Source organism: Stomoxys calcitrans, chromosome 4 (genome assembly GCF_963082655.1).
Source record: "Stomoxys calcitrans chromosome 4, idStoCalc2.1, whole genome shotgun sequence".
In the NCBI taxonomy this organism is placed as follows: domain Eukaryota; kingdom Metazoa; phylum Arthropoda; class Insecta; order Diptera; family Muscidae; genus Stomoxys; species Stomoxys calcitrans.
In genome coordinates this window covers 172,669,504-172,693,165 of record NC_081555.1, presented here as the reverse complement: position 1 = coordinate 172,693,165, position 23,662 = coordinate 172,669,504, and the positions used below count along the sequence as shown (strand labels likewise).

Genomic DNA, 23,662 nt, shown 5'->3' with positions numbered 1-23,662 from the left:
TTTAAGTTATTTAACCATATTAGTGGTTTGTGGTCAGTAAAAAGTTTAATTTTCCTGCCATAGACATATGGCCTAAATTGTTTTAAACACCATACAATTCCAAGACATTCTTTCTCAATGGTGGAATAGTTTATTTCGTGTTCATTCAAAGTTCGAGATACGTATGCAATCGGTTTATCGTTCTGCGATAGAACTCCTCCAATAGCAACATTGCTCGCATCCGTAGTAATTTCAAAAGGTAAACTGAAGTCGGGATAAACTAATATTGGAGCATGAACCAACTTTTCTTTCAAAATGTTAAATGCATCGATGTAATTTATATCTTTTATATCTAAAATCGAGTCCTTTTTCAAGTATTTAGTCATGGGTTTAGTAATGTGTGCATAATTTTTTATGAATCTTCTATAATAGCCCGTCATTCCCAAGAATCTTTTTATTTCCTTTTCAGTTCTAGGAATTTGTAATTTTCTTATAACTTCAATTTTAGCTTGGTTCGGGGACACGCCTTCTTCATTTACTGTATGACCCAAAAATTCGACTTCTTTCCTGAAAAATTCACATTTATCTAATTGAATTTTGAGCCTTGCATTTCTTAATTTGTTAAGCACTGATTTCAAATTTTTTACATGTTCTTCTAGTCCATTGGAAAATACAATAATATCATCCATATAAACCATACACTCCCTTTTCGAAACATTTTCCCTTAAAATATTATCTACCAATCGTTGAAAAGTGCTCGGTGCATTTTTCAACCCGAATGGCATTCTATTAAATTCATAATGGCCGTTATCTACTGAAAATGCAGTTTTTTGTCTGTCCTTTTCATGGACTTCGATTTGGTGAAAACCGCTTTTGAGGTCAAGAATAGAAAAATAATTCGATTTTCCTAACTTGTCTAATATATCTGTTATATTTGGAATCGGATAATTATCCTCAATGGTTTTATCATTTAATTTTCGATAGTCAATGACTAATCTAAATTTCTTCATGCCCGATGCATCTGATTTCTTTGGTACAACCCAAACAGGACTGTTGTATGGACTACTGCTCGGTGCAATAATTCCATTACTTAACATTTCCAAAATCTGTTTTTGGATTTCATCTTTGTATATATAAGGGTACCGATAAATTTTACTTCTTATTGGTATTTCATCAGTGGTATCTATAGTATGCTTAATTTCGTGGGTAAAAGTCAATTTTCCATTATCAGAAAGTAAAACCTTAAAATCCCTAATTAGTTTCTCCAATTCTAATCTCTCCTTAGAATTAAGGTGTTCGGTTCTAATTTTCTTTAGAACTGAATCAACATCTATAATTTCGCTATTGATTTTTCCACTAATATCATTAATATTATGAATTTCCGAAATTTCTTCATACGTCAAAATCACTCCTGTATCTAGAACAATAGGTTTATTTGATTTATTATTAATCTTTACACACACTTCTCCATTTTCACATTTATAAAGACCTTCATTGAGAATTATTCCATTACCCTGCATAATATTATTAATTAATACGTCTCCATTTTCTAAAGGAAGACATATTTTACAATCTTGCTCTCCCGGTGGAATAGTTATCTTTACTTTCGTCGTTATTTTCTCAGAAAGTAATGGCAGTTTTGAACCATTTAGAAGTAAATACATCCCTTCGTAATTTATAATCGCTTTATTTTTCAATAAAATGTCGTTGCCTATTAATCCTTCAAAATTATTATTAAAATTGTAAACATAAAATTCAAACATTTGATTTGGCAAATTAAATTCCCTGAAAGCCTTCACCACGGCTTTATGTGTAACTATATGTGAATTTTTTAAAGCTAACATTTCCTTTGGTCCTTTTAATTGTACTATTTTACTTTGATGAAAAACATTTGGATTCACTAAGGAGTTTGTGGCTCCTGTATCAATCAAAAATTTGCACTTGTTAATTACTATGTAGGTGAGTTCATTGGAGCTGTCTGACAAAAATTTCCAATATCCATTGGTGTTGGTCTATCACTATCATTTATTGGCTGATTAGTTGAATCACTGCTAATGGTGTTATTTTGAAACGGGTTGTTTCGATTATTACTATCATTCTGTCTCGGAATATAATTTTGATATTGATCCTGATATCTGGTATAATTTTGATTCTGATGTTGATTTTGTCTGTGTCTTTGATTTTGATATTTATAGTTTTGATTTTTATTAAAGTTCGTATTTTGATTCACGCTTTTATTTCTATTGTCATGAGTAGAATTTGTTTCGTTTTTATTTGGAATTGGATTAGGATTATAGAAAGCATAATTCGTATCGTAAAGTATTTTCATCGCATTCTCGATATTATTTGGATTTCTACAAATTATAATGGAACGCATTGGTTCAATTAATTTGTTTTTAAATACGTCCAATGCTACCCTTTTATTAGCTGCAATGAGAGCATTGTAGCCCGCTTCGTTTTGATGTAATGATCGAGTTTTCATGTTAAGTCTTCTGAGATGAGTTATTATCTCGTCATAAAAATTCTTTGCATTAGTTTTAAATTTAACTGATCTTAATTTATCATATAACTGTTCATCTGTTAATCTATCGCCAAAGTTGTTAATAAGGGTTTCTTTTAGCTCTGTCCATCTTGTAAGGTGATTGTTTATTTCGGAAATGTCCTTAGCCGGTCCACTTAGTTTTGACTTAATTATGTCTAAAAATATTCCCTTCGACAAGTCATCATAGGTTTCTAAAATTTGCGTAATTCTGTCAACTAAGTCAATAAAGGTGTAGAGTTCGCTAAAACTACCGTTATAAACCGGTAATTTTGATAAATACTTTATAGGGTCAACCGTGACTGCGTTAAGTGCCATTTTACTATTATTTAAATTTTTTTTTTGTCTAAATTAAAACTTTTTTCTTTGCTGATTTTTTTTTATCAGAAACAATTTTTTTTTTTTTAGCGTAAAATTTTCACAATTTTTTTTTTTCACAATTTCTTAATATTCACTATTATTTTCTTATTAGTTACCATAAATTAGAGTTATCAGAAACAATTTTTTTTTTTAGCGTAAATTTTTCACAATTTTTTTTTTTCACAATTTCTTAATATTCAATATTATTTTCTTATTAGTTACCATAAATTAGAGCTGGTATGTTTCTCCCTCTTTCTTCCTTTATCCGTCGTATGGTTTTTCCTGCTGCCCGGACAAAACCTTTTCCTGGATTCCGAAAGTAAATCCTTTTCGAGGATTTATGTTTTCATCCTTTTTCTTCCTTTATCCGTCGTATGGTTTTTCCTGTTGCCCGGACAAAACCTTTTCCTGGATTCCGAAAGTAAATCCTTTTCGAGGATTTATGTTTTCATCCTTTTCCTGGATGGTGTTGAGTCGTGGATACCTTGTAGGATCCTACCGACTGCGCCAGTTTTAGATACAAACTTCTCTTGTGTAAGTTTCAAGTCTATCTGAATCTTTATTTCAAATTTTCCTTAACGCTAGCTTAATAAATAAATGTTTACAATTAGCTGATGAATTCTTCATAGTATATGTTTTCATTATGGCTCGCTATGGGTGGTCAAATGATATTTGCATTGATCTCTGTTTCTCTGTGGCTGGTTGGGGTAAATGGATTTTGTATATACAAAATCCATTTGCGACAATTTCGTTGATCATGGATTTTTGCTAATGCTGCAAAAATCCATAGTCATAATGAATTAAAATTCTGCGGACAGCGTGGGTGGCCCTGTAACTTCTAAGCCCAACCAATGAGACAAAAGTCAGAGTCGAAAAAAATCGCTAGCGTCGAAACCAAATAAAAGACGCTGAGTCTGGAGTCAAATTAGAGGGATGAAAAAGCAACAGCCAGACTGGTGGTAATGATGTTTTTTAAATTTTGTAAATTTTACACTTTTTATTAACTTCGAAGTACACGAAAATGCATTTCACTGTATTGCAATTATATCACTTAAAATAATTTGAATATTTTTTGTAAATTTAACACACAAACATATGCAATTTTGTAAACATGTAAATTTTTCATGTAAGGTTTTTAATAAAATTCTGTAAAAATTGTTAGCAACGTAACAAATTTTCATGAAAATGTGGCAACATTGTCGGTGAGAAATATGTTGAGTGAAGAGAACATTGAAAGTGACGCTAGAATCTGACTCTGGCCACGGTGAATTTTTACTTTCCCATATAAAATGCATGTAAAACTACTTGACGCGGACTCCTGACTCTTTGATTGGTTTTCGACTCTTATTTATACATGACAAGGGTAAGACAGAGAGAAATAGAGAATGATGGTAATGTAAGTGAGTACGATACTGGGGAAAAACTTGAGAGTCATAAGTACAACGTCGCAAGGTACTTCCTATTACCCCGAAAATTACAATAATCAATATCGTTATAGGTATTCAAAAAGGTCCAAGAAACGCTCACTTGTTAATGACAATAACTTACTGTACAGTCGGGGTAGCATGATCACTCAACGGAGTGAACAACTCTTTCGTATGCACACCCAACCCTAAAGAACCGAGTAAGACAAAATTATAATATTACGCAAATTTTCGGACCTAAAGGATGGTACTATTTTCGCCAAATTTTTTCGTGATTAGTTTTTATATTAAATATTAGTTTTGAAGCAAACAACTTGATTTTATTTAGCAGGACATTCCCCCATAACTTATGAGACAATATTAATAACAGCATTATGTTGTAATTGAGATTTTTCTAATGTTTCAATGAAGTAATCGTGAAAAACATGGGTTTTCAACGGTGAAAAACGAACATAGTACCAGCCATAAGCGCAAAAATGCATTAATAATTTTTAAAATTTCATTAAAAAATTGTAAATTTCGTATTGAAATCATGTTTTAAAACCTTATTTCCAATCTTGGGCAAAATTAGTTTTCGGAATAAAATGCACTGGTCTAGTAATAATTAGTTCACTCTATCCCGACTTTGATATTCATCATTCTAAATATTACATAAAGTACTGTATAGAGTAATAAACTGTATATAGTTGTTATCTGAATAGCTTGAAATGAACATCAAAAGTGGCTGTTATAGAAGCGCACCATGATTTAACAGACTAGATGTTTTCATTGATGTTTCCTCTCTTTCCATTCACAATAACGATGTTCAAGGCTGTTAAAAGCGAATAGCAATTGAACAAATCTGTATGTCTACTGCTGTCGCAGATAACAGAAAGAAATTAACGTTCTGTTATCTCTACCACTGATGACACAATGACGCGGCCTTGTTCTTGTGTCCGTGCTTAAACCCGCAGCTTCTGCTTTTGTGTATTTGCTGTTTTTATTTTAGCATCGCAGACGCAAGACAAAAATAAAACACAAAGAATGTTTCAGTGCAAGTCTGCTCGTCTTCATGGCTGGTATTGTGTTTGTTTTTTTCACCATTGAAACCCCATTTACTTTACGCGTTTATTTTACTTTTATTAAAATTTTACTTTAAGTAATGAGTAAAGATGGGCGTAGAAATAAATTTAATGGGATAAGGGAAAAAATAGACCAACTTAATTATATTAGGTATAAAAAAATAAAAAAAGATTGTGAGGCTGTTGGAAGTCTCCTTCTACGTCCGAACTATGCGTTCTACATAAAACTTCGTTTACACTGCTCATTAAAACAGGATTTAAGGCTCTGGTAAGCTGATTTTATAAAGGGAAAACAGATGATTGGGCCTTTAAAATTTATTTTAATGATCAGTGTAAACTTGGTTTAAGCCGGCACCGATAGTATATTCCCAACTCCATTGTACTGGATAGATATCAATTCCATAAAATTTTCGCCTCACTGCACTGTTTACGATAGTACTTAAATAAAACAGAACTGATGTGCAAAGGTGTGTGTATGTCCATCGCAACTTTAATAAGGAATGCTATGTTAAATTGGTTCATCTAAAGATAATTTTTTAATACTATGACAGCGTTGCCATGCCATAAGGAAAGCTTGCAAATATGGCGCGCAAAAATTGAACTAGTTTAAAAATATATTAAAAAATTATAACGCGACTGCTCTGTTAAATTGGTTTATTTTGTTCATTACGCTTGTAACTCATGAACATATTGATCTGAAACCCGACAAAGCACAGACAGCAGGTGGGTTATCTAAACCAATTTTCCATTTTGGCTACGTGATCATCTATCTGCGGTCGCAATTTTTTATTCGAAATGCAACCAACAACAATAAGAAAAGTTAATTTAATTTACACAGTTAAACCAGAGACGAAGATATTTTCTTGCCTATTATTAAACCTGACGTGCAAAATTATGTGCCTTTCTTAAACGGTATGCAATAGTTTCAGAACATTGCATGAAGCAACCAATATTTAACTGATTAAAATTCATTCCATAGCTTCAAATTTGCGAATCCTCGTTCAATTCCATGCTCTTTGATATAGAATGTACCTATTTAAAATTCCAATTGTCATTTCTGTCATTATTCACAATTAACTGTAGAACAATGGCACTAGCAGTTGCCCGCTATACGATTTCGACATATTAAATACTAATACAGTACTTAGAACACTAAAGAAAAGATTGTGTGTGTGTGTTTCTCATTTGCACTTCAACAACCCCCTTGTGAATGAATGACCAGTCAATGGTTTCCTACATTTTTTTAATGAGTAGCCAAAATGTTATCTTTCTCTTAATGTAAAAATTCTTAAATGTTATCTCTCATGTTGCCTCTGACTCTCTTTTATCTTTACTGCTTTTGCAAACGCACTTAGTCACATGCCTAATATGCCCTGTTCTTTGACAAAGTTTGTGGGTTTTGTTTCGTTCTTGTGGTAAATGTGTTCGTGTGTGTGTGCCTTCGCTTGTGGCCTGTGTTGATATACAGCATTTGGCAATGCCCCGCCAAGCGCTCCAGTGGCGCAATTGGTTAGCGCACGGTACTTATAATCAGTAACTTGTGAGCAATGCCGGGGTTGTGAGTTCGAGCCTCACCTGGAGCAAGAGTTTTTTGTTTCAGTAAAAAATAAATTAGAAACAAATTCGGTTTTGAGTAATAAAATATTCTAAGTTTAGCTTTTAATAACGGAAAAATCTGAAAATGATAGGTTTGAATATCATTGCGAAAGAAAATTTCAAACTTTAATAGCTAAATTCTCTGGAATAAAAAAGTAAATTTGGCGAAGGTGAGTGAGAAGGTGTCACCCTGTATTTTATCCGCGTAAATCAAATATTCAAATAGATTAACCATAATAAATATATAATTGACCTGTATTTATTACCATTTATAAATGTTATAAAATAGTTTTTTGTTTGAACAAAGGTTGATAAGACAAAATAGCAAAAGGAGATAACAACACTAAAGGCACAGTTATCGATTACACAGTAATATTAAGCCACTTCAAATTATTTGTATGCTCAATTTTTTACTTTTGGTTTATATAGTTAATAGGCTTGCCACATAATCGTGATTATCCCGAGTTTCTGTAGCTCTTCCCACTCCCGATTTATTTTATAAAAATCACTTTAATTGTATGAACCTATTCAGTTCTGTGTTTATTATTCAATTAAAATTATTCCCAGTTCCTTACAGAAAACACAAAAATGCTGTGTCTAATTTTAGAAATAAATAGCACAAATCATAAGCAATCCCATAAAATCGTAAACTATCCGTAAAACTTTGTACTGAAAATGTATTCAGTACATAATGATTTGCACTGGATTGGTCTAAAATTAAACACAGCAACCTATACCTATTTATATCATTGATAAAAATGTTGTCAACAATGTACCGCATGACTATGATTCTGCTTTATTTGCATACTACCAAGGTGGATTTAAAAAGGTGGTCTCACGCAAACAGCTATTAACAGCCGGCCAGATTTGACGGTATTAAGATGTCAGATTTTAGTTTGCATTCTATTTGGTGTTACCTTCTTTCTCGCATATTCTCTGCTCATGTACACACACCTATACACACACGCACACAAATTTCTTTGTGTGTGTTGGCAAAAAGTCGATCCGCTGATGACAAGATTGCGGATCCTTAACTTACTCTCTAAAATGGCTAAAAAAGAAAAGTCAATCGAACTGTCATCTAGAGCATTGGACAGCCACTGTATGGATGAAATGAAGTACAGAACATGATTTTCTAATCTTTATAGGTCTACACAAGCTTTATGTAATGGCGCTGGATATTGTCAGTATGTCCATGCCCACCGCTCCTGAGCAGCTTCCAAAATGTTTTCTTTATAATTAGTCGCATTTACATTGAAGCCAGGCCCAATGAAAACGATCGGCGCTCACAGCTGCCCATACCATGCTCAATTAGGAAATTTTTCTCGTCAGAGTTTAAGCTGCTATCACACGATCAGACATGTCATATGAGCTGTCACTTTCTGTATTCATAAGACTTGTCTTATGTAAGTCACACACGAATAGAGCGCACTCTAATCGGCATATATTCTCATATGTATTGTACTTTTTTTTAGACACCTACATGTAGTACGTTCGATGAAATCAGAGCTCGATTTAATCGAAAAGGTTGCAAATTTATTCCAAAATCTATTTGTCATATTAAATTTTTCGTACGTATCACACGATGTGTACAACTTTCAGAGTAGATATTTCTGAAATTACATATGACAAGTCTTATCGTGTAATAGCAAAGTGGAATGGTTTTGGTAAAATATGACGTTTAGTGTGGTGAATAATTTTTGATTAGCCCAGGAGCTAGTAATATTTTTAACGGAAGCAAAGCAAATTTCGACGTTTTTTTTTAAGAGATAAAATCCCAATACAGCTTAAATGCATTTTCGTGTACTTCGAAAAAAGTGTAAAAACTGTAATAATTAAATAACATTTTTACCATCAGTCTCGCCGTTTCTCGTTCACCCTCAAGTATGACTTCAGACTCCGCGTCTCTTATTTGGTTTCCCCGCTAGCGATTTCTTTCGACTTTGATTCTTGGACTCTTCGTTTGGGTTTGGAATCTTATGACTGGTACTATGTTAATTTTTCACCGTTGAAAACCGATGAATAGTGAAAAAGTTTGGCACAGCAAAATGTAAATTTTTCTCACCAGTAAAAAACACCCTCTACGTCATTTTTACATTTCACCATAGAAGATTGCTACTGATTGGCACACCCTCTAAGGCATGGTACAACTAAAGGTGCTATCACACTACATGTTCTTGTCTTACGACATGTCAAATTTAGCTATTGTTAAAGTTGCACACATAGTGTTATACGAATGAAAATAACACATGAAAATCACTTTTCAATATAGCACTGTTATTTTTTAGTTTAGAACGGTGCTTTATTCCTTCTGACAAAAAAATAAAGAAATCTGCTGTTTTTGTTATCAATTGAATGAAAGCAACCCTAAATTAAATTGTTTTCACAACTTTAACAATCAAAAGCCAAAAAAATCAGCTCACATTTTTAGGTTATGTCATACAAAAATAACAAACTAGTGTGATAGCAAAAATGATGTAAATTGGTAATTTTGACACACATAATAAAATATCAATGAAACATAAAATAAGAAAAAAAAACGTTTGAAAACCATCGACGAAATGTCGAATCTGTTCTTTTTTTACGTTCCAGTAGTTTTCGGTACTTGATTCTTATAGACAAACAATCGAAAAAAACTAACCTATCTTACTCATTCAGTTTAATATTATTCTTAGCAACTGTTGTCCTTATTATTTTTTCCACCACTGTAGGTACCCGTGTGAACTTCGTAACACTTGACGTCAACTACGCTGTACATTAACACGTAAATTAATGCAACTACAATAAAGATAAACTCATTGTCTATGTAATGGCTGATATATCAAAAATTCTTTATTAATTACCAAGTTAGAATGTGCGAACAGTTATGCAGAGGTCATTGTATTATACAATATCCGTATGTTTGTATAGATACACATGAAGGGGTTTCTTTCAACGGTATTCAATCATTTAAGAACATTTCTAACTACCTACCTGTTACAAAAACAAGCAAATATATAGTGCAAATCAAAAAGAAATTAGTATTCACAACAAATCAACAGTGATTTGTCCAAATGAATGCATTAAAATTCCGTGGCGGGTTTCAAAAGTTAACACAGCAAACGGTAGCAGCAACAACATGTACAAAAAAGCGCCTGTTGGTTGAGTGAACTTTTTCTGAGTTCCAAAGAGCATATCAATGCGAAGATATATTTTGTTTTATTAAGCACACCCCTTCTTTCCTTCTTTTTGCAGACAAATCATTCGAAAACAAATGGCAACCATGAAATATTTTTTTGTAACTTTTCTCATTTGTTCGCTATGTTATCTTCTTTCGCTCATATGCTTTTGCAAAAACACACTCACTCTCCTTTGTGGGTTTCTTTATTTGCAAAATTTTTTTTGTTGTTGCTGTAGTTCTTGATGATGACTTCGTTGTGTGTGTGTGTTTTTTTTTTCTTTGGTTGGCTACGGTTGTTTTTGTGATAAGCTTTGTCATTGCCTATGTTTTTAAACAGCTTTTGGCACAAGTGCGGCTAGCGCTCCAGTGGCGCAATTGGTTAGCGCACGGTACTTATAATCAGTATACTTGTGAGCAATGCCGGGGTTGTGAGTTCGAGCCTCACCTGGAGCAGGTTTTTTTTACATTTTTTTTTATTATTTTTTAAATAAATATTTTTATATATTAAAAAAAAATAAAAGATAATTATATTTTTTTAAAAATTAGTTGCCAATTTAAAGACTTTAGAGTATCTCAAAATTAATTAAGATTTTTTTATTGATTTCGTAATGTTTTTATTCATTATTCTGTTGAACAATTTATCGTTCAATTACTATTCATGTGAAAAACAAAGATTTAGTCTGTTCTATTTTCTATTTATCCAGTACAAGTCAAATGTACTAAATAGGTATCCAGGCAAAGTTGTGCTATATAGTTATCGATATCTTGCGATAACAGCCGATAATTAGTGATTTGCCCTGTCTAGTGCTAAAAAAAGGCAGACCCATTGTTTTCATATATAAAGGTAGTTTGAGTTTATGTGGAATGGTATCATACTCAGCGTGACTGTGTCGCTTTAAAGTAAAGTGCGGTACAATATCTATAAAAAGCGATTAGTCGTTTGTCTAATACACTAAGCATATTTAACTAACAACAAGTACGAGACATTTTTGAGTTACTTTACAGCATTATTTATATAATGTATTTTTTATTTAGAGCCATTTATAGCTCTAAATGCATAACCCTTTTCAAAACCTTTTTTATGCGGTTGCGGTCGGGCAGCGGTTTCTCAGCAGGTTCGACACTGTCTAAAGCTCCTGTGGCGCAATTGGTTAGCGCACGGTACTTATAATCAGTAACTTGTGAGCAATGCCGGGGTTGTGAGTTCGAGCCTCACCTGGAGCAAGTGGTTTATTTTGGAAAATGTTCATACAAAATTAAATTTCAACAAAATTTTTTATAACAATCGAATTTTGATAAAAATTATTACACAAATTTTCTGTAAAAATCTAATTTTGATGACATTTAAAATTTAATGAAATTTTTGTAAAAATCTAATTTTGATAACATCTAAAATTTAATTTCTGTAATTTTTTTATAGAAACTAAATTAGAAGATATTGTCTTCGAAAATCAAATCTAACAAAATTTTCATGTAAATCAAATTTCGACAAAATCTTGAAAATTTACTTTTAAAGAAATCTTGAATATCAAACTTTTACGTAATTTTCTTTTAAAAACGTAGGTACATAGGAACCTAATTAATTTTTTTTTAATTGAGCCCAGCATTAAAAAAAACGGTAAATTTCAAATCTGAAAATTAAAACGAAAAAAAAATTCTCAATAAATTAATTTCGATGTGGTCAATCAAAAAATAATAGTTCTTGTAGCATAGTGTAATTAACATAACAGCTTTACTGATTCCATCTTATTACTTTTCTCTCTTCATCAAATGGGTGAAATTTTATCTCTTGCTTAAATTTGCTGCAACCAAAAAATTATCAATAACAAATTTGCATTTGCATTGTACCTTCATACCTACTCTATTGGGGAACATCCTTTTAGGCATTGTTTTTCTACATTGCATTTTGCATTGTCACGTGGTATTATATGAATGGTATATGAATAGAGTAAAAGGGTGTTGGCAATGCGCTTCAATGCACCATTGTTTGTTTCTTGAATTGGTACGAGCATATGGTTGACATGAAGATGAGTTAAAATTGTCTTCAGGTGTTCAAGTATTGTTTAGTAAGAATTGAATATTGAATCACTTAATAATGATAGTAGGATTTGGTATCCTATTGAATTATGTTGTAGAGAAAGCTGGAAAGTAAGTGTGATTTGAGGATTCAATTTGGTACCATCATAAACTTAACTGTAAGTACGGCAATGTAAATTTGGCCATGAACATTCCATTAAGGAATAGGGGCAAACTTCTCACATATCAATGAGTGCTTACCGATTCAAATTCAAGCTCAATGTTAAGGGACCCTCCTTTTTAAACCGAGTCCGAAAGGCTTGCCGCAGTCCGACACCTCTTTGGGGAGATGTTCTTACATGGCGGCTTCTATGCACGGCATAGTGCCTCACAAATGTCACCAGGGTTAGGAAGGGATAACCACCGCTGAAAGTTTTTCTGATGTTCATTTCAGGATTCGAACCCATGTGTTCAGCGTCCTAGGCGGACATGCTAACCTCTGCGCTACAGTGGTCCCCACTGTAAGTACGGACCTATCGCTAAATATCTAACTAAAGATCTGTTCACGTACTTTTCCTTTTCCTATTTGCGTTAACAAAGATGTTGAGTTGTTAACACCATTTTAAAAAAAGGGAGACAACTTGTAAGAGATTCAGTTCGTGTTGAAAAACTGAGAACCTAAAACACTGAAGGGTTCTCACAAAAACCATGCAATTGATGGTTAAGGAAGCATTGAATGAGCCTCGTGCGAATGAAGTTAGTACTATGCTTTACAGCAGAGAGAGGCCGTCTGGGCACGCCACAGAGATCCGAATAAGCTATGCAGAAATGCCGAAAGGATCTTAGACATGACATACGACTATGTTAGACCTAGGGGTCTGAATGTTAAGGTGGGTATAAGGTTCCGATTTCATAATTAAACTCCATATAAAAAAAATTTTGAAAATATTTTAATTTTTGGTACCAAATTCTTCCCTGCCTGGAACGGGGTAACTATGTCCACCACACACGTTGGAACTATAAACTCCGATCTGGGTGCTGTTCATTTTTATCATGAGAAGCTCAGCTAAGAACTATTGGGCGAGTCCACAGGTTAGAGCTGACAAAATATCGATGGCACTATCGATATTTAATTTTTTGACTGAATATCGGTTGATATTTTTCCGATGGATACTATCGCAAAAGTTAATTTTTTTGGAAAATTAAATAAAAATAAGCAATCCGACACCGAATGTATCCTTTAAGATACATTGCGCCTATAGAGGGCGCAATTTTCATCCGATTAGGCTAACATTTTGTAAGGCGAGTTATTTGCGTTTTTAAATACGTGCTTGCCGTTAAATCCTATGGAAAACTGGATTATGAAAAGACGAGTGAAATACTAAAAGAGGAGAGCAATGTTGTTGATTGGCGATGGTAGTGTATCCCAAAGAGCGTAAGAAAGATAAGAGCTGGCGTTAGAGGGCAATACGTGATGACGAGTGACAAAATTTAAAGACACAACATATTTGAATTGCTCACGATATTTCGTTTTTCCTTTATTGCAACTTTCGGTTGCAAAGAAACAAAGCAAAATACGAAAAAATGTTTGAACGAATGCTCGAATCAAAACAGAATAACCCGAAAATGTTGCAGCCCTCAATGTGAATCCAATTGGAATACAATAAAAATGTTGTGTCTTTAACGCGAGTTATTTTACGGTACGGGGAAGACAAAGCAGAAACTCTCTCTTGATTATCTTACGCTCTTTGGTGTATCCAGGAAAAAAAACAAACAAAAAAACAAAAATGATGCCGGCCAAAGAGCGTAAGATAATCAAGAGAGAGTTTCTGCTTTGTCTTCCCCGTACCGTAAAATAACTCGCGTTAAAGACACAACATTTTTATTGTATTCCAATTGGATTCACATTGAGGGCTGCAACATTTTCGGGTTATTCTGTTTTGATTCGAGCATTCGTTCGAACATTTTTTCGTATTTTGCTTTGTTTCTTTGCAACCGAAAGTTGCAATAAAGGAAAAACGAAATATCGTGAGCAATTCAAATATGTTGTGTCTTTAAATTTTGTCACTCGTCATCACGTATTGCCCTCTAACGCCAGCTCTTATCTTTCTTACGCTCTTTGGTTGTTCCGCGGCTTCAACATTGATTTTTGCATTTCAGTTACTACACTCCCCATCTTCTTATTATTGGGTTGCACAAAAAGTATTTGCGGATTTTTCATATAGACGGCGTTGACAAATTTTTTCACAGCTTGTGACTCTGTAATTGCATTCTTTCTTCTGTCAGTTATCAGCTGTTACTTTTAGCTTGCTTTAGAAAAAAATATAAAAAATATATTTGATTAAAGTTAATTCTAAGCTTTATTAAAAATGCATTTACTTTCTTTTAAAAAATCCGCAATTACTTTTTGGGCAACCCAATATATTTATGTTCATGTAATACCAATTTTTTCTTTGAACCAAAAAATTGATTTGCAAATTCGAAGCCGCCAGCATTTTGGTTTGCATGTATTACAAATTAAATTACATGGCCATTAAATCCAACAACCACAGCGTAACGGTAGCGAGTCAGCCTTGACTTTGGTTATCCAGACTATATCTGGACATGGATTATTAACGAAAAATTTAATAACTTCCTTGCAATTATAAAAAGAAAATTATTCAACTTTAAAATCGGTTTGGATATTAATTTTCTTCTTTTAATACATTTCAGGGTTTACCGTCCAACTCAAACTCCCCTCGAGACTCCACATCGAATGGCGGCAATAGTTCGCAGGCCTCGACCACAGTACCCAAAGTCTTTCACAACACACGATGCACCCGGCATCACAAGGCCCACAGTCATTCGCCGAATCGAAACAGCAGCAATAGTATGGTTGCAGCTGATATAGCCCATCATCATATGAATGGTCACAACAATCACAATCATGGCCACATACATCACCTGCCAAGTGCGGGGCATAGAAAGAAAACAGAGTCGGTGTTATCAACAGATTCAGATATACGCTTTACCCGCAGAAAATTGGGAGATAGTCAAAAATGTGGCTGTGCTGTGATAGCAGGATTCCTAGTCGCCCTTCTGGTGGCTGGTGTTTTTGTTTATGTTGGATGTAAGTATAGCGCTGCCAGATCCATGAATGGCTTTGTTTGCTTGCTAGTTTAAACCTTTTATGTTCAGTTCATACCATGCGCCTTTTGCTGTTGTAGGAATTAATTGTTGGTGTAATGGAAATTGTCAATAATGTTTTCTAAATTGAGTTTAATAAAAGATTTTCTCGATTTTATAGACTGCAAAAACAATTTTTGAATAGTAAACAACAGTTAAAAGTTTGCAAACTTTGACCGTCAGACGCTTGCGTGCGCGCGTTTGTTGTGTAAGGGTTGGTACTTTATTCGGCTTTTCGCGTGAACAACTGTCAAAATCCATATAAACAAATGTATCAGCTAAAAACATGTGAAATATATATGAGAAGGGAGCACTTATACCCTGTTTACACCAAAGAGGGTAAAAATGAAGAAGAGTGGGTTTCAGCTTTGTCTTCCCCATACCGTAAAATGTTATTTCTTTAAACTTTGTTACTCGTCATCCCGAATTGGACTCTAATGCCAACTCTTCTTCCGGATTTAATGAGCAGTGTGAACCATAGAGGGTAATGGTTCACACTGCTCATTAAATCCGGATTTAAGGTTCTCGTCAGCTCAAGATATATTCATTTACAGGTAGTGGCAGTTGCCCAACAACAAAATATTGAGTGCACTATTTGTCAAAATCAGCGATTAGTGTAACTCTGATTTTGTGTATGTAACTAGTTCGCGCCATTTCTTGTTGTTTGTGTGTATGGTTGTTAACTATAACACACACACACAACCAAAACTCGTTGACAGATAGTGCACTTCGCGAGAAAAATTTGTACTCAGCTATTTACGGTACACTACCTGGTAATTACGTCATGCGTCAGCTGATTTTATGAAGGGAAAACAGTTGATCGAGCCATTAAATCCGGATTTAAAGAGGAGTGTAAACGGCCGATTTGTCTTTTTAAGACATTAAAAGCCTCCGAAGGCTCCATGTAACCAATGAAGGATGTCATTCCTGTCAAATATCAGCAAATGGGAGCCATGTATCTTTCCATCAAAAGTAGAGTTCGAGACACAAGGTAGAGTTCCATGAAACCAAGTTTCCCTTACTCGTAGTCTCGAGACCGTCATAATCCCTTAAAAGGGGGCCAAGCAAATCAGCTCTCTCGTTTCCTGCCGCGCCGCTATTACCACGGACTCAAAATAGGGACATTTTGTTTTACAATTGCAATCGCCATAAATATTGTAGTTACGACGAATACAGAGAATTTTAGACTATATTCTTTTATATACAGATCGGTCGATCTTCGTTGACGGCGCAATCTCCGTTACTCTTGCCATCGAAAATGCCCTTGCATGATAAAATGTAGGCAATACTCCCGCATATAGCGACATCAATGTTGAGTTGTGGATCCACATCTGGTTCCGCTTACCATCTATATATGTCCCAATTTCTTGCTCTTTTGCCAATATGAGTACCAGTACATGAAGCCTGTACTCTGAGCAAGTAACTAGACATGAGGTCCATAGGTCACAGCTGGTCGCACCTCAGGATCGTAAACCCCACCTGCTATTGGCTCGATTAAAAACTTTTGTAACTCTTGATTCCATATTGAAGATCTTGTTCAGCTTACTTTCGAAACTGTCGTCCCAGCTTTCAGCCTTAGACCCGTAGCCCAAGAGGCGGTGATCTCGATAGGCACGTCTAGAACCACAGACGAATTAAAGAAGAACTTTCGGTGGCCCTTCCGTCCTATCCCGTAATATCAAATGCAAATTTGTCCATAAACATTTCATTAAGAAACAGGGGCAAACTTCTCACATATGAATCAGTGCTGTCCGATTCAAGTTTAAGTTCAATGAGAAGTGGCTTTCTTTTTTTTTGCCGAGTCCGAACGGCTCACAAATGTTGCCAGCATTAGGAGGAGATAACCACCGCTGAAACCCTTTCAGCGCCATAGGCGGACATGCTCGCTTCTACGCTACGGTAGCTTCCATCCTGTAAGATCACATTCGGAAAATTGTGTCTCCAGAAAATTAACCTACCTGTAAAGGTAGAGCTTCTTAAATGTTTCTTAGCGCTCTGAGGGTTTCTCTTAAGATATCCCATAACTCCCTCCCTTCTACCACTTCCACGATCCAGATTCGTTCATAAATACATATATCCCATATATAAACTGATCCCTTGATCTGATTTGTGAGAACCTGGACATGCTCTTTCGCCCAGTCCGTAAAATCACATTCAGAAAAAGGTGTTTCTCCAACAAATGGTCCAGGATATAACGGGATGCCTCCGCCCAATGTTTGAGAATTTACTTAACATGGAAACTTTATAAACGCTCTTTTTAAGGCCTTCTTAATTTCTTTTTAAAGAATCTCCACCAGTTCCTGTATATATCCCATAACTACCTACAACTAATCCAATATATTCATAAACAGATATAGTACCGATATAAACCGTAGCTCAGAGGTTAGCATATCCGCCTATGACGCTGAACGCCCGGTATCGAATCCTGGCGAAAACAACATAAATAATCTTCAGTTGTGCTTATTCCTCCTAATGCTGGCGACATTTGTGAGGTGCTATACAATGTAAAAACTTCTCCCCAAATAGGGGTCGCACTGCGGCTCGCCTTTCGGACTTTGTTACAAAGAAAAAAAATAAAAATCTTTTTCAATCACGAAATTAATTGATCCAATTAATTTTTTAATTGAGACTACTTCTATCACGAAAATGATAATATCAATCACCGTTTTTGAAAAGAAAAAGTAGGGCTCAATTTTTACCCAGTTTTGTTAAAATTTTGTATCGAATTTTGAAGACTTCAATGGAATATAAATATATATAAATCGATAAATGTATGCATTTTGAAGCTACATTACACCGCCGACTAGAATTCAAACTACGAGTTTTTGGAAAATCATCGTCCTTGGAATTGTAATCCTAATATATCTTATCTAACTTCACATTTGCTTTTTTACAGATACCTACTTCAAACCGGAACCTTTGTCTGATCGAATTTTCCGTGGCAAATTTCAAGTACTGAATGACAAATGGTCCATGGACTTGGCAAATCAAAATTCTCAAAGGTTTCAACAGAAATCCAGAGATTATCGTGAGCGCATTAATCTTCTAGTACGAAGATCCGATTTAAGGGAGGCCTATGAGGGTAGTGAGATTCTGGCTTTAGATGGGTAGGTCTTGTCTATATTTTCAACCACTATAATGCGTAACTAATTCGTCTTTTCTTTACCTTCCTGCATTTTAGTTTCGAGGATAAGAGTGATATTTTGGTTCACTTCAACATGGTCTTTGATCCCTATGCCGGTTTAGTCTCCACCGCTGATCTACTGGCTTTATTCGGCGAGGAGTTTGGCAGTTCTCATCCTCGTTATTTTGGCAATGTCACTGTGGATCCTCAGAGTCTAATGATTAAAGAAGTCACCGGTTTAATTGAAGAACCCATTATGTCCTCTTCCCCACTGGGAGGTGATGATGAAACTACCGAAATAATTACCACTACCCCCAGGCAACCCAGGCGATGTGAACCCCTAAAGCTGAACTATTGCCGTTCCATAGGTTACAACATTACCACCTATCCAAATTTATTGGGCCACACATCCTTCGAAGAAGTGCAAGCCGATGTTATAGCTTTTCGGGAACTGGTCGATGCTGAATGTTTTCGAGAAGCTTTTGATTTTGTTTGCCGTCTAATGCAACCACCTTGCGAAGGTCAAACAAATTTGGAACCCTCTCCGGGCATAATGTGTCGAGAGTATTGTGAGCAGTTCATGAAGGGCTGTGGTAACCGTTTGCCCAAACGTTTTCAGAAATACTTTGACTGTGAAAAGTTCCCAGAGTCCACAGGTATACAATCGTGTCATCAGAAACCTCGCTGCGCCAGTGATATGCAGGCCAATGCCCATAGCCCACGCTTGTGTGATGGCGTAGCTGATTGTCCTGATCTCTCCGATGAAAGAACATGTACATTTTGCACCGGCAACTCCCTGTATTGTGGAAGAGGTAGAGCATGTGTGCCTCGTAAAGCAAGATGTGATGGCAAAGCAGATTGTCCAGATGGTTCTGACGAAAAGGATTGCCGTAAGTTCTGTAAACATTTAATAGTCAAGGAACTTTGGAGTAATCTTTTGTTTTGTTTTTATAGTTTCTATAGCTCCCTTGGCTTCTGAGTTAATTGATCCAGAACCTTTGGTACCTTATCTACCACGTTTCCATTCCGAAGGTTATGCAGTCTTTTCGGAAAAGGGTTCGGTGGGCAAACTGTGTGCAGAGGGTTTGGAAGGAGACGGCAAATTGGTGGTTAGACAAACAGTGGCCGAATCGTTATGCAAATCTTTGGGTTATGAGTAAGTTGGGGGTTACAATAGACAGACCCTCAGGGGGAGTTCGCAATCATACGTTTTTATAGAGTAAAAAGTTTGTTTGGGTATTTTTCCAGTAAAAAAACTTGTAGAAGTGTTAGAAAGAACACCGGAGGAGGCCACCGTAGCGCAGAGGTTAGCATATCCGTCTATTACCCTGAACGCTTGGGTTCGAATCCTCGCGAGACCATCAGAAAAAAAACATTTTTCAGCGGTGGTTTTCCCCTCCAAATGCTGGAAACATTTGTGAGGTACTATGTAAAAACTTCTCTCCAAAGAGGTGTCGCACTGCGGCACGCCGTTCAAAAAGGAGGCCCCTCATTATAGAGCTTAAACTTAAACTAAACTAAATCAGACTGCACTCAGAGATATTCAAAAAGTTTGCTCCTGTTCCTTAGTTCGAGTGTGCGTAAGAACGAGAAAATTTTTATTGACCATTGTGCAATCCGCCATCATGCCATCAAGCTGATCGCCGTTTTGTCAACACACGCAAACAAATTTGTGTGCGAATGTGTACACGTGTGCGTGCATGAGCGGAGAATATGCGAGAAAGAAGATAACAGAAAAGAGAATACAAACAAAAATCTGACATCGTAATACCGTCAAATCCGGCCGGTTAACAGCTGTTCGCCAGAGACCACCTTTTTTAATCCGCTTTGGACCAAGACTACTAATTTTTTTTGTCACTTAATTTGTCCTCCAATTCATAGAAAACAGCTGATTTTATAGAGGAAAACAGCTGTTTTCATTGAATTGGCGAACGAATCGAGTGACAAAAAGAAAAATCTTTGAGTCAGTCGGATGAAAGCAACCCCAAATTAAATATCGTAATTTTCACAACTATGATTTATCCAGCTTTCTTACAACTGTAACAATTTGTTACGCATTCAATTACGAGCTGTTGTTTACATTTTTAGGTTATGTCATACGAGAATAATATATACAAGTGTGATAGCAGCTTTACAAAACTTTCAAAATGTTGCTCAATCTTACGCTCTCTCGTCCTGGTAAATAAAGTACGCGAACGACTTCCAGAAAAAGTTGTGAAATTTTTAGTGGAAGCATATCGCTGCAGAAATGAGCGCTAGAGTGAAAGAAGAGAGCTTGAATTTCGGTAGTCGGTAATTTTTCAAATTTTGAGCAGGAGGTTTCTTTCACAGTAGGTGTTTTCAGCTTTGAACAAATGTTTTATGAAAGCCACTGTTTTATTCAATCAAATAACGAAGGAGAGAGGGGAGAGACACTCTAATTCTCCTTTTTGTCTCTTCTTGTTCTCTGAAAACCTCCCTTTTGGGTCTGGCTCTTTATATATCCTTTAAATTCCACTTCCTCGATTAATTTTTCAGGTCCGTGGAAATTTATGATGTCCTAACAGATTCCGAAAGTATTGATGATTATGTGCGTGTCTTAGATCCGCATGCTCCGGAGATTTCATTTGTTCGAACTCATTGTCCCAGGCGGCAGGTGCTCTATGTGGGTTGTGGCGAACTGCAGTGTGGCATTCAGTCAGTTCTCTCAGGTAAACAGCATTTAACATTGCCCAAAATGTCTTCGCCTGGTGATTGGCCCTGGTTGGCTGCCTTATATAGGGAAGATATACATGTCTGCGATGGTACCTTAGTAAGTTAGCAAAAAAGAAATACTACTCCAAACCTTTACTTAATCAAAATCGTCATTCTTCTAGATATCCCAAGATTGGGTTCTAACCACAGAGTCTTGTTTCCAAGGCCAACCCAGAGCCACCTGGATGGCGGTCTTTGGATCGGTGCGTCTTGCTTCTAAGGCTCCCTGGACTCAACGTCGCCGCATCATTGGCATGATCAAAAGTCCTGTGGAGGGCTCTACAGCGGCTCTTATAAGACTCGAATCGCCAGTTATATTTTCCGATCATGTGCGTCCCATATGCCTGCCGGATGAGCAAGAACGCAAACAGGAACAACAAATACAACGCAGAGCTTATGTACCCAAAGCCGAACGTTTAGAGGGTAAAAGTGTCGAAATCATAAAACCTCTGGAACATGAGACACAACAATATTTCGATTCCCCTACCTTCCATCCCACGGAGTCCACTGAATCGGAAGAGAACACCAGTGGCTTTTATGAATCGTCAGCCTTTAAAATGCCCGATGCAGAAGCATTAACAGCCGAAGTAGAAAGTTTAGATTTCATTAACTATCCCCTGCCGGAGGGAGCCCCTCAAGTGCAATATTATGGCTTTAATCAATCGACGACAACGCCAGCCTCAGCGGGTCCTAAGGCAACGACCGCAAATTCAGCGGAACAAAAGCCAGAACAGCTATGGACAATGTGCAATACACTGGGTTGGTCGCGACAACGTGATCACCTGCAACGAGTTCAATTGAAAATTGGCGATATGGCAGCGTGCGAAAATGTCTCAATAGCAACGGTGAATAGCATGTGCACGGAGGCGACATATCAAAAGCACGATTGCACGGTAAGTAAAGGAAAGATTTGCCATAAGTGTCATAAACACAAATAAATAAAACAAGTAAAAAGGCATTAAGTTTGGCCGGCCCAAACTTTGGATACCCACTACCTCGGGTATAAATGTAAACCCCATTTCGTCACAATCCAATGATAATTGGATAACTATATGCATCCAAATTCGGGTAATACATTAAGCTTTTATGAGCTTCAGATCCTTAATCGGCATATCGGTCTATATGACAGCTATATCTAAATACAGTCCGATCTGAACCATATTTGGGTCCTATGTTGGAAAACCTAAAACTGCTCACTGTTTCAAATTTCGCCGAAATCGGTTAAAAAATAATGCTTTTATGGCCTTCACACCCTTAATCGAGAGATCGGTCTATATGGCAGCTATATTTGAATATAGTCCGATCTGGACCATATTTAGGTCAGATGTCGGGAGGCTTAAATAACCCACTGTTTAAAATTTTAGAGAAATCAGAAAATATATAAAGCTTTTATGGGCTTCAGACCCTTTATCGGCAGATCGGTATATATGGCAGCTATATCTAAATATAGTCCGATCTGAACTATATTTTGGTCAGATGTCGGAAAACCTTAAACTACTCACTGTTTTAAATTTCAGCGAAATCGGTAATAAAATAAAGCATTTATGGGCATTAGACCCTTTATGGGCAGATCGATCTATATAGCAGCTATATCCAAATATGTACCGATTTGGCCCGTTCAAGAACTTAACCAGCGTACATCAAGAAGACGTATCTGTGCTAAATTTCAGCTGAATATCTCAATTTTTTAAGGCTGTAGAGTGATTACAATAGACTGTGGGAACAGACACACGGACATCGTTAAATCGTGTTAGAATTTTACGACGATGCGAAATATTGGGTTGCCCAAAAAGTAATTGCGGATTTCTTAAAAGAAAGTAAATGCATTTTTAATAAAACTTAGAATGAACTTTAATCAAATATACTTTTTTGCACTTTTTTTCTAAAGCAAGCTAAAAGTAACAGCTGATAACTGACAGAAGAAAGAATGCAATTACAGAGTCACAAGCTGTGAAAAAATTTGTCAACGCCGACTATATGAAAAATCCGTCTTTGTAGGGTCGGAAATGAATATTTCGATGTATTGCACTGCCCTCACTGAGACTCTCCATTCCGATGAGAGTTCGATTTTTTATCCACCACCACAGGATGGTGGACATTTGATCTCCGACCCCATAAAGTACATATTTTCTTAATCGCCGATAGCAGTAGAATGCGTAAAACTAGCTAGCTGCTCGACTTCTTGAAACAATTGTTATCCGTTTGGGCTGAAATTTTGCAAGTAGTGTTCTTGTGGCAAGTATGGTCCAAATCGGTCTATAACATGATATATTGTATAAACGTATCTCCCGATTTGACATCTTGAGCCGCTGAAAGCTACAATTGTTTTCCGATTTTTCTGAAACTTTACACGCAGTCTTTTGTTACGACTTCCAACAACAGTTTCAAGTACGGTCTATAGCCTGATTTTGTCCCATTTGACGGCTTGTGCCACTGGAAGTCACAATTCTTGTCAAATTTTGTTGAAATTTCGCACGTATTGTTTTGTTGTGAAATTCATGGTGA

At 35.9% G+C, this 23,662-nt stretch overlaps 1 protein-coding gene and 3 non-coding genes across 4 annotated transcripts in view; all 4 read left to right on the top strand.

The window, feature by feature from the left end:
• The window catches only part of LOC106089730 (uncharacterized), a 122,859-nt gene that overhangs the window by 94,637 nt on the left and 4,560 nt on the right, over window positions 1-23,662 (top strand). The window contains exons 3-8 of the mRNA XM_059366848.1: window positions 14,848-15,244; window positions 18,197-18,407; window positions 18,482-19,314; window positions 19,379-19,580; window positions 20,942-21,215; window positions 21,280-22,050. Of these exons, the coding sequence (XP_059222831.1) occupies window positions 14,848-15,244; window positions 18,197-18,407; window positions 18,482-19,314; window positions 19,379-19,580; window positions 20,942-21,215; window positions 21,280-22,050 (2,688 nt within the window). The remainder of the gene's footprint in view (window positions 1-14,847; window positions 15,245-18,196; window positions 18,408-18,481; window positions 19,315-19,378; window positions 19,581-20,941; window positions 21,216-21,279; window positions 22,051-23,662) is intronic.
• On the top strand, window positions 6,855-6,946 carry Trnai-uau (transfer RNA isoleucine (anticodon UAU)). Its single transcript is given in 2 exon segments — window positions 6,855-6,892; window positions 6,911-6,946. It is a non-coding gene; the product is annotated as a tRNA-Ile (tRNA).
• Trnai-uau (transfer RNA isoleucine (anticodon UAU)) lies at window positions 10,480-10,572 on the top strand. Its single transcript is given in 2 exon segments — window positions 10,480-10,517; window positions 10,537-10,572. It is a non-coding gene; the product is annotated as a tRNA-Ile (tRNA).
• Trnai-uau (transfer RNA isoleucine (anticodon UAU)) lies at window positions 11,252-11,343 on the top strand. Its single transcript is given in 2 exon segments — window positions 11,252-11,289; window positions 11,308-11,343. It is a non-coding gene; the product is annotated as a tRNA-Ile (tRNA).